The sequence below is a fragment of the Octopus sinensis genome, linkage group LG22, assembly GCF_006345805.1.
Source record: "Octopus sinensis linkage group LG22, ASM634580v1, whole genome shotgun sequence".
Lineage (NCBI taxonomy): Eukaryota > Metazoa > Mollusca > Cephalopoda > Octopoda > Octopodidae > Octopus > Octopus sinensis.
The window spans coordinates 3663587-3676086 of NC_043018.1; the positions used below are offsets into that span (position 1 = coordinate 3663587).

Sequence of the window (12500 nt, forward strand, 5' to 3'; positions counted from 1 at the left end):
ACTCCAACTGTCCAACACGGTCAAAGTGTCCAACCGAGTCAAACTGTCCAATCCATGCCCATTTTGAACATGGAAGTTAAATGATGATGACGATGATGATGATTTAAGGTTGAATATTTTTTCTTTAATTTTATTGGAAACTAGCAGTATCGCCCGGCGTTGCTCAGGTTTGTAAGGGAAATAACTATAAAGCATTTTTAGAGAGTTATAGCCAAAAAAATAGCAAAAAGATGGAAAAAAATGATGGTAAATTTTTTTTTTAGTTAAAAAAGGTGGAGTTGCGTCCCCTAGACAGTTTGCGGTTTGTGTTTCTGATTCTCGACCCCATGTCGAATTTATCGATTTTTTTCAGAACTGGGGGAACTTTTCAAAATTTTCGCTGCGTTAGTTTTGAATTATGACATTGGGCTATGTGTGTGTCAAGTTTCATCAGAATTGGTTGAAAGCCATGGTCAGGGTGAGGGTACAAGCAAACAGACACACAGAAACACGCACAGACAAACTGCCGTTTATATAGAGAGAGATTTCTAGAATTTAGAGAAGACCGATTAAAAATACTTTTTTTTTTTGTTACCTTTCCATAAACCTCGGACACCTTCCGTGGTGGCAATGGTTTTATAGGCATTCAATGTACCAGAGTAACGAGCTGGTACACCAGCTTTTTGAGCTTGCATACGAACTTTGACAACATCAGTGGGCTGGGCAATCATGATAGCGATCGCACCAGAGGTCACTCCAGCTGACATTTTGGCAACAAAGGATGGTTGCTTTTGGGGATCTAGAAGAAGAAAGAAAATATGGGTTAGCATTTGGGAAACAACAACAACAAAAACTAGACATAAGGCCAGAAATTACTGAAACAAGTAAAAGATAAATATAAGACTTACTGTTTCCATAAAGACGACCATAAAATTCTTTAAAACTGTCATAGGAACCAATTCTAATAGATGCAAAACTCATTTGTCGTTGTAAACCTGGAATGATGCCATTATAAAGAGCACGTGCACCTTCTTCTTGAATAATCACTCTGATTGTGCCAATTGGTCCTTTATATTTGAATGCCTGTTTCTCTGTTATTGGCGATACTCCGAGTTTACTGGTTTTGTTTCCAGTTTCTCCTTGAATCTTTGAAAATAAATATGAAGAATTTTGTGTTAAATTTTTCTGTTCTGGTAAATCTGGAATTTGATGCAGTTTTCAGTGTTACCACTGATGATGATGATGATGATGCTAATAGTGGTGGTGATGGTGGTGGTGGTGGTGGTGGCAGTAATGGAAATAGTGGTGATGACAGTGATGAGGGGGAAGAGATTGGTGATGAGAATGATGACATTGATGGTAGTGTATAATGATGGTAGTGGTGGTGGTGGTGGTGATGGTAATGTTAGTAGCAATTATGGTGATTACATTTAATTAACAAAGATAACTCAATCGAGGTTATAAAGCCCATCAGTATATTGGGAAAACAGACACTCACTTGTAGCCGGACCTTGGCTGTGTCCAGTGGAAATGTCACACAATCAGCAATACAGGCAGCTGTACCAGCTCCTAAGAATTTCACCGTTACAGACGGTTCTAAGACATTTGGCGATGTTCTTGAAACCATTTTGACTTCGTGAAATGCAGCAAGTATATATAAAAATTGGAATCACAGTTGTCTTGTATTTGATAATTAATTAATTAAATTTAGATTCTTGGTACTGGAATGGAAAGATATGTATGTAGCGAATCTGAAAAGCAAAAATATTATATCATTATATATTTAATCAGGTTAGTTAATTTGTAAGTAATTAAATTATAAAATTTAAGTGTAAATGATAGCATGCATTGTAAAATAGGAGCATGCACTCTGTTGAGGTTTGAACCTAGTAACAGTCTGTTTGGTCAAAGCTGACCAGGAGATAAACAACAGCCAGTGCTGAAGCAGAAGGACTTTTCAGCTGACAACAGCAAGCTGGTCACTGGTGGACTGTTATACAAGAGGAAGGTAAGCAGGCAGGATGGAGAGATAGAAGGCATGGGTTGTAACCAGTGGTGGACTGGCCAGGTTGCCAGTTTGCCTGATGGCAAGTGGGCTCCTACACCATTAGAATCCAGCTTTGACCAAACAGACTGTTACTAGGTTCAAATCTCGTCAGTGTGCATGTTGTTATTTTACAATATATAAAAATACCAGTAATTATAAAATTTTTAACGTAGAACATAGAAAGTAGAATAATTTCTCACAAAACTATTTCTACTTTCTAGTTTCTTAAGAAACTATTCTACTTTCTTTGTTCTACGTTAAAAATTTTATAATTACTGGTATTTTTGTATGTGTAAAGCATAATATGTTAAACATGTATGTATATTGTTATAATTGTTTTTTTTTTTCAAGTAAATAAATAGATATAATATAATGTCTAAAGATTGATCCCCTCTTGATCCCCTCTTGATCCACCTCTTGATCCACCTCTTGATCCCCTCCATTTTCTTATTGCCATATAAATTAAGGGTAAAACAACTTTCTACCCTCACCCATTTATTACATTCAGTAGTGTAATTGCCATGCAATAGAAAAACACTTGTGTATTAATAATTGGGCATTCTACCAGCAGTATATTGGATCGATATTATCCCTTAGTTGGTTGGATTCACAACCTCTAACTCTCTTGATTAAGTAATATATATAATATCTCTTATTATAAAAGGCAGATTTTATCTGCCTCCTTGGGTTTATAGAATCTAACAATATAGGATTTCTTCAATTACCATTTACCAAGCAATTTTAAGAGTACAATGCATCGCGTCATGCAGGTCCAGTTTTTAAAATTTAAACTCCAATTAAGCAAAATTTACAGAAAACTCACATTCTGGTGTGTGTGTCAAATGCTTTTCTTAGTCTGGTTACACCACACCAAAACGCAAACACACACACACAAAGGGAGCGCGAATTGTTTCACTGACGCTATCACCCTTCTCCTCCTTTGTTTTTGCAAGTTGCAGCTATTAAAGTGAAAACAGTGAATCCGACAAGCGATAAAGAAAACGAATTGGTACCTGAATGGAGTGAATATTTAAAAACTTTCTTTCGGTGAGTTTTCTGAAGAAACTGGACCAGCCACAGACTTTCCCAGAAGAGTAAAGCCTTAGACTATTTTTCTATTTACTTTTTCGAATGAGCTATTTGAAATCATTACGCTAAACGTAAACAACCGAAAGAAAGGATAGTTAGTTATTTCCCACAACCTTAATGAAATTAAGGCCTATTTTGCCATAATATTATTATGGGTATCAGAAAGTTACCCGAATAACAAATTCTATCGTAAAATTTTGTTGTATACCCAATTGAATATTAGCTAATAACCCATTTTCTATAGCGATGTTTGAACAAAATTTTAATAATTTTACAGAAAGTTACCCAGAATAACAAACGAGCCCTTCTGGTATTAAGCGCGCGTCTACGATGAGTCTACGATTTAAAAAAAAATTACCATCATATTTTTAATTTTAATGCATTTTTTTCGCTTTTATATAAGGGAAGTAACTCTCTAAAAATATCTACGAGTGTGTCAACGATTTAAAGAAAAATTTACCTTAATTTTTTTTCAATTTTTAATGCATTTTTTGCTACTTTTTGGCTATAACTCTCTAAAAATGCTTATATAGTTTATTTCCCTTACAACCCGAGCAACGCCGGGGCGACTGCTAGTATATATATATAGATATATATATATATATACAACCGTGCTGGTGGCACGTAAAAAGCACCCACTACACTCTCGGAGTGGTTGGCATTAGGAAGGGCATCCAGCTGTTAGAAAAACTCTGCCAAATCAAGATTGGAGACTGGTGCAACCATCTGGTTCGCCAGCCCTCAGTCAAAATCGTCCAACCCATGCTAGCATGGAAAAACGGACGTTAAACGATGATGCTGATGATGATGATGATGATATATATATATGAAATATGAATTAGAAAAATCAAATTTTTCCCTGTAAGTTTGGAGCTATACTCCCTATATATATATATAATATATATAATCTTTTATATATATATATATATATATATATATATATATATATATATATATATACATATTCTCATTATATATAATATATATATATATATATATACATACTATCATAAGAGACAAATTTGGAAGAACAAGAACAAAAAAGTGAAAAGAAAAGAAAGGGAAAAAATATGAAAAATTAAAGAAATTTAAGAGTGAAATAAATAGACAGAAACATAAAGACTTTGATATAAGTTGTTCTCCTCACCTTCGACTGATATAATTGCAGTACAAGAATATATTAGTGTAGAATATATCACAGCAGTTTATAATTGTAACGATATTTGTTGTTACTATTGTTGCAGGTGTTGTTGTTGCTGTTGTTGTAGTTGTTGTTGTTGTGTTGTTGTTGTGATGTTTGAGAGTCTGAAAAGGTGAAATATGTTGATGTGTATGAATCCAGTGTTGGCAGAGTTCTCATTATGCTTTCAACCCCATCAATAACGTTCATTGTTGTATAATTAAGATAACAGCTGTCTGAAATTAGAAAGATATTAAAAAAATGAATAAATAAATAAATTAATAATTATTTTACTCTTTTTACTCTTTTACTTGTTTCAGTCATTTGACTGTGGCCATGCTGGAGCACCGCCTTTAGTCGAGCAAATCGACCCCGGGACTTATTCTTTTGTAAGCCCAGTACTTATTCTATCGGTCTCTTTTGCCGAACCGCTAAGTGACGGGGACGTAAACACACCAGCATCGGTTGTCAAGCGATGTTGGTGGGGACAAACACAGACACACAAACATATACACACACACTTATATATACATATACATATATATGACAGGCTTCTTTCAGTTTCCGTCTACCAAATCCACTCACAAGGCATTGGTCGGCCTGGGGCTATAGCAGAAGACACTTGCCCAAGATGCCACGCAGTGGGACTGAACCCGGAACCATGTGGTTGGTTAGCAAGCTACTTACCACACAGCCACTCCTGCGCGGTCATAAATATAAGCAAACATATGTGTGAGTGTGTGTATGTGCATGTGGGTATGTATGTATGTATGAGTGTGCGAAAGACATAGAGAGAGAGAGAGAGAGAGAAAGAGAGAGAGAGAAAGAGAGAGACCAAGGTGTCTATGTTCAGAATACTAACCCTTTTATCATCAGAGGAATAACCTTGCATTTGAAATTAAGCAAAATACATTAAATGAAACTTGATACACAACAATTAGAGTTGAAACCGGATAGGATATATCTATGAGTATCTTTGTTACGTTTTGTATACTGAAATTATGTACAAATATTATTCTGCCAAGGTCGACTTAGCCTTTCATTCTTTTTGAGCTCAATATAATAAGTATCAGTTGAGCACTGGGGTTAATGTCCTAGGCTAGCCCCTCCCATCAAAACTTTCAGGAAATCATGCTCAAATATCAAGTGATGTCATATTTTGAAATTAGATAAAAACTTTCAGAAAATTGTTTGTTTCTGTTTATTCTTGTTAAATGGTATTATTTGTGATGAAGGCGGCGAGCTGGCAGACACGTTAGCACGGCGGGCGAAATGCTTAGCTGTATTTCGTCTGCCGTTAAGTTCTTGGTTCAAATTCCACCAAGGTCGACTTTGCCTTTCATCCTTTCGGGGTCGATAAATTAAGTACCAGTTATGTACTGGGGGTCGATGTAATCGACTTAATCCGTTTGTCTGTCCTTGTTTGTCCCCTCTGTGTTTAGCCCCTTGTGGGTAGTAAAGAAATAGGTATTATTTGTGAGGACTTTGAATTTGTAAAAAAAAACGATTTTAGAAGTACTAGGGTCAATCTGTTTGACAGAACTTTTCAAGATGAAGCCCCATGACCACCACCCAATAACTCAGACAAGTAACAGAGAAAAAATAAAGATATATTCCATAGGAACTATTATCAGTTAAAATGTAGCCTATATTTAATAAGAACTGTAATTAGTTAAAATGCAGCCTATAATCCATAGGAACTATTATCAGTTAAAATGTAGCCTATATTTAATAGGGACCATAGTCTATATTTCACACCTGGTCCTATTTACAAGTTTTGCACGTGACTGGACATGATGATGGAACACTGCTGCACATGTCTTGTAATTAACAGAACATTTGTCAAGTCTGTCATCAACGTACCTTGACACAGCAAATTGCAAATTGACAGAACCACTAACCAGACCAATATTTGGTCTACTACTCCTTTACATTTAACCAGCTACAATAACAACAACAACAATGATGGTGATGACATTGGGGCACATGACTTGCTAAAAACAGTGGCCCAACCTTCCTCAAATTCCACTTGACAGACATTTAAAAAAAATTTTTGAACACACGAAACGTCGCTAAGCATTTCGCCTGTCATGCTAACGATTCTTACTTCTTTACTACCCACAAGGGGCTACACACGGAGGGGACAAACAAGGGGATTAAGTCGATTATATCAACCCTAGTATGTAACTGGTACTTATTTAATCGACCTCGAAAGGATGAAAGGCAAAGTCGACCTTGGCGGAATTTGAACTCAGAAAGTAGACGAACGAAATATCGCTAAGCATTTCGCCCGGAGTGCTTAACGTTTCTGCCAGCTCGCCGCCTTAATAACGGACTCTCCTGTCAAAGACAACGTATGGGAGTTCAGGTTTTGTCGACCGACCAGCACAAATGATTCGTTTATAGTGATCAAATGTTCTTGTCCTACATTATCGCCCTCCCTCCATCAAATCGATGTTGTTTGAACAGGTGCACCTGTGTACCACGCGTCGGGTGTCAAAATGGTTGCAGGTCAACGTGGAATTAAGTGCTTTGCTCAAGAATACAACACACCACCCGGTTTAGGAATTGAAACCACGCTCTGGCGATCGTGAGGGCAACACCTTAACCACTAATAATGATGACGATGATGATGATCATTTTTTTATTGACCTCAAATATTATGTACAGCAGAGGATAAAACATTGAATGTGTTGTGTGCGTGTGTGTTGCGAGGGTTTTGCGTGTCAGGAGAGTCGAGGTTGGAGCGCCTTTGACTACGTATGAAAATTTATTTGCTAGATTAACAGGCATATGGTCAAAGAAAATCAATGTAACATCACGAATAGGAACAACCATAATAAGCAGTAATCCCTCTTCTAACCGCGTACACACATCACCACCACCAACACCAACACCACCGCCACGTGATAAATGAGGTCACTGTCCAGACTAATTCCTCGCGCACTTATAAACACACACACACAACACATGCTTATACACACATACACCATATATGGGAAACAAGGGGTGATGAGGCGGAGGAGGAGGTTAGAGAATGTAATGGAGTAGAAGCGGCGGCGGCGGTGGTGGTGACTGTCGCCGTTGCGATGGTGGTGGTGGTGGTGGTGGTGGTGTAAAGTGATAGGAAGTGTGTCACATGTTGTGTCGACTGACGATATTTCGGTCAGCCGGGTCAGTTGCCAAGGTTACGTCATGTCAATAAATGTAACTTTCACACCAGCAACTGTTTCGGGTGTACGGGTACGTGTGTGCGTGTGTGTGTGTGTGTGAGGGAAGCGGCGTAAACAGCATGTGTGTGAATGCGTGTAAAAGAAAGTGGTTAAAACCCATGTGTGTATATATATATATATATATATATATATAATATATATATATATATATATATATATATATATATGCAGACACACATATGTATCTACATATATGAATATCTATCTATCTATGTATATATATATATGTGTGTGTGTGTGTGTGTGTGTGTGTGTGTGTGTGTGTGTGTGTGTGTGTGTGTAGAATCATAGACTCATAGAATCACGGTGTCGATCAAGCTATCGGGTGTCATTACACACCGCTGGTGACAATGCGCCTCGCATTCTTTTAGCTTTCGGTTGATGCCACTCAACTGGCGAAGTCGGTCGCAGGGGGTGACCCATTTACAGCCGAGTGGACTGGACCAGCGTGAAATGAAGTGTTCTGCTCAAGGACACAACGCTCCGCCGGTCTGAGAATCGAAACCACCATCTCGCAATCGTAAGTGCAACACCCTAACCGCTAGGCCACGCATTCTCAAATACACACACACATACATACATACATACATGCATACATACATGCATACATACATGTATTTCAAAGGGCCGGCCTTGTCACTCTCTGTGTCACGCTGAATATCCCCGAGAACTACGTTAAGGGTACACGTGTCTGTGGAGTGCTCAGCCACTTACACGTTAATTTCACGAGCAGGCTGTTCCGTTGATTCGGATCAACCGGAACCCTCGTCGTCGTAACCGACGGAGTGCTTCCATTCCACATGCATACACACATACATGCTGCTGCTGAGACCCCGCTTCGGACATGACTGACCATGTCATTGCACCTAGAAAGTTACCCTCCTAGGCACAAGTCCGGGCAAGGTTGTTTATGGATGACCAGCAGTCAGCCATGCACCGCGGCCCCCACGCCACCAGTGTTATCCAAGAAAAAGGCAAAGGGGCCGATACCGCTTGGCACCTGTGATGTCGCAACTCATTTCTACGGCTGAGTGAACTGGAGCAACGTGAAATAAAGTGTCTTGCTCAAGAACACAACACGCAGCCCGGTCCGGGATTCGAACTCACAACCTCACGATCGTAAGCTCGACGCTCTAACCACTGAGCCATGCGCCTTCACATGCAAGCACATACATATACACACACATATTCACACATGTACGCATGTATATGTATGTATGTATGTATGTATGTATGCATGTATAGGCGCAGGAGTGGCTGTGTGGTGAGTAGCTTGTTAACCAACCACATGGTTCCGGGTTCAGTCACACTTCGTGGAATCTTGGGCAAGTGTCTTCTGCTATAGCCCCGGGCCGACCAATGCCTTGTGAGTGGATTTGGTAGACGGAAACTGAAAGAAGCCTGTCGTATATATGTATATATATGTATATGTGTGTGTGTATATGTTTGTGTGTCTGTGTTTGTCCCCCTAGCATTGCTTGACAACCGATGCTGGTGTGTTTACGTCCCCGTCACTTAGCGGTTCGGCAAAAGAGACCGATAGAATAAGTACTGGGCTTACAAAGAATAAGTCCCGGGGTCGATTTGCTCGACTGGAGGCGGTGCTCCAACATGGCCGCAGTCAAATGACTGAAACAAGTAAAAGAGTAAAAGTGTAAAAGAGTATGTGTGTGTATATATACGTGAGTACGTTTGTGCGTATGTATCTATGTATGTATGTAAGTGAGATAGTGCGTATGCATATGCATTTACGTATATATGTATGTATATTACCTTAGTCTAAGGCTATTTTTACCACTATGTTGCATTGCATACTTATTACGTGTCAAAAGAGTAAATTTAAAATCAATTAAAAAAAAGAATAAGACTGCAATAGTGTGATCGATATAATCTGCTGAGGCCTTTCATAATGATGCCCCAGCTTGGTCGTTGTCATTGACCGCAAATAGTAAAGAAATTAGCTGTGAGTATAAAAGTTCTCACATACTCTGTTACAGCTGTGGGCTGACCAACACCATGCGAGAGTATTTGGAAACCGTCGTCCGGTCATTTGTATGTTCATATGTTCATATATATGAGTGCGCGCATGTATATATATTATATATATATATATATATATATATATATATATATATATTATATATATATATATATTAACAATTAAGGAACGGCCATAATAGGCCATTCACCCACTAGAAATAACAGCTAAAGCTTCTACCGCAGATATTGCCTTGGCAAGATTGGGTATGCCTCGTGTAAATATCTGTTCCGACTTGAGCTATTTCTTGCTGAAGAATCCGAGGGCTTATGGAAGATTGGCTTGATTTAATTTAATCAGGTTAGTTTACCATTAAACAGCGGATGAAACGGTATACCGTACAAGAAATTACAGGGTAATGTTTTTTTTAATTTTCTCCTGTTTACGGAATTAATCTTTATTTGCGGTAGAAGCTTTAGCTGTTATTTCTAGTGGGTGAATGCCTATTATGGCCGTTCCTTAATTGTTAATGTTGAACTTAAAAATGGTCTATGACTATTTAATTCTTTCCCACTGGGCCGCTGGTGGCAATAAAATTCTACAAAATTTTCCTTGCCACCCTATATTGATTAATTATAAATATATATATATATATATATATATATATATACTTTATTTCACATTGCTCCAGTTCACTCAGCTGTAGAAATGAGTTGCGACGTCACAGGTGCCAAGCTGTATCGACCTTTGTCTTTCCCTTGGATAACACTGGTGGCGTGGAGAGGGGAGGCCGGTATGCATGGGCGACTACTGGTCTTCCATAAAAACAACCTTGCCCAGACTTGTGCCTCAGAGGGTAACTCTCTAGGTGCAAACCCAGGGTCACTCATGACCGAAGGGGGTCAAATGAAAAAAAAAATATATATATATATATATATATATATATATATAATAAAATATATACACATATATACACATATACATATATATATATATATATATATATTATATATACACACACACACACATAGATGGATAGATAGATAGATAGATAGATGAGATAGATAGATAGATAGATAGATAGATAGATAGATAGATAGACAGATAGATAAATAGATAGACAGACAGATAGATAAATAGTGTGTGTACCTCTCTTTTCCTCTCTCCCTATATATATATATATATATATATACATATATATGTATGTATGTATATATTGATAAAAACGGTACTATAACAAAAGAAAGAAAGAGACCTCGATATTATGTAAATAGAGAAATTTATCTGTAAAAGTAATATGTGACAATTATTGGTAGCCAAGATAAAACTCCGAGTTTCGTATAACTGAAGAGATGGTGGCGTGGATTTCCACCTCAGCATCCGAACTCGGAGTTTTAACTTGGCTATCGAATAATTGTCACATATTACTTTTACAGATATATATATATATATATATATATATATATATATATAATATATATAATATATATATATATATATATATATATATACATACATATATATATAGATAGGATCTTTTCGGTTTGAACGGCAGATTTTTTCTAGCAGTGTCATGAAATTGTCACCTATAATTATGACCCTAGTATCGATCTATTGCATTTCAATCTGTTTTAGGGTTAGGGTTAGGGGTGGGGGAAGGGAAGGGTATCTTTTTTTCTTCACAAATGTAAATAAACCCAATCTGTTTCTTAAACGAGGGACATATTCATACGGCACAGAATGTTTTTTTTTACCTCAATAGACGTCATTGATAGGTTGAAATTATAAAAATTGCAGAAAAAACAACAACAAATATCTTACAAACTAGAATTTTCTCAATAAAGCCAAGAGAAAAAGATGTTGGCGATCTTTCGTCTCTAGTAGACCTTTCCGTCGATTTCCGTAAAAAAATCTTTTTTTTTTTTACATATGGGCTTGCGGGAACTTTTGAAGTAATATACATACATATACACATACACCGAGTAAAAAATTTCAGTTATCTCTTTCTTTCACACACACTAACAGAAGCACTTCACTTACACAACATACTGTCTGTCTCCCACACCCCATCAAACACACACACCACACACACACATGTACTTCAATGCTTGCCATGCACGGTAACTTCAAAAGAACTTCCCTCGTCATAAAATCGCTTTCTCTTAGTCTCTTTCGCTCTCGTTACTTCAAAAGTTCCCGCAAGCCCATTTGTAAAAAAAAAAAAAAAAATTTTTTACGGAAATCGACGGAAAGGTCTACTAGAGACGAAAGATCGCCAAGATGTTTTATAAACACATTCTATCAGTATACGAAGTTTAAATGTGTTTAGTTACGTGGAAATTATTAAAAAAAACTGCCGTTCAAACCGAAAAGATCCTATATATATATATATATATATATATATACATACATTTATACATACATACATACATACATACATACATACATACATATATATATACTTATACATATATATGTATATGTCTATGTGTATATGTGTGTGTATGTATTTATATTTATACACTTACACACACACAGAGGCAAACATGCGTATGTGTCTATGTGGCTGTGTGTAAGTCTGTGAGTGGGCGTGAGTGTTTGCGTGCGTCGAACATTTCACAGAACAAAAAACGTAAACAAGGGAATGCGCGGACGCGCACTTGTGAGATCATTAATTATTCGGAGAAAATAAAGACCTCTTGCCCAAGTGCGCCTGTACTTAGGTTTATGATTCAGTCGAAGATGAAGAATGGGCAGGCAAGAAAGTTCATTTAGACAAACAGACAGACAGACAGATAATTAGACAGACAGACAGACAGACAGACAGACAGACAAACAGACAGACAGACGGACGGACGGACGGACGGACGGACGGACGGACGGACAGACAGACAGACAGACGGACGGACGGGTGGACGGACGGGCGGACAGACAGATAGACAGACAGATAGACAGACGGACGGACGGACGGACAGACGGACGAACAGAGGGACG

At 37.7% G+C, this 12500-nt stretch overlaps 1 protein-coding gene across 4 annotated transcripts in view; it reads right to left on the minus strand.

Annotated features, from left to right (window-relative positions):
* LOC115223163 (mitochondrial uncoupling protein 2) overlaps nucleotides 1–12500 on the minus strand; it is a 21559-nt gene that overhangs the window by 8560 nt on the left and 499 nt on the right. For 3 of the 4 annotated variants that reach the window (XM_036512247.1, XM_029793592.2, XM_036512249.1), the window contains exons 2-5: nucleotides 4263–4531; nucleotides 1478–1730; nucleotides 888–1125; nucleotides 575–778 (exon numbers count right to left, since the gene is read on the minus strand). In XM_036512247.1, coding sequence (XP_036368140.1) covers nucleotides 575–778; nucleotides 888–1125; nucleotides 1478–1606 — 571 coding nt within the window. In that variant the 5' untranslated portion in view covers nucleotides 1607–1730; nucleotides 4263–4531. The remainder of the gene's footprint in view (nucleotides 1–574; nucleotides 779–887; nucleotides 1126–1477; nucleotides 1731–4262; nucleotides 4532–12500) is intronic. The other variant, XM_036512248.1, reaches the window with a different exon arrangement.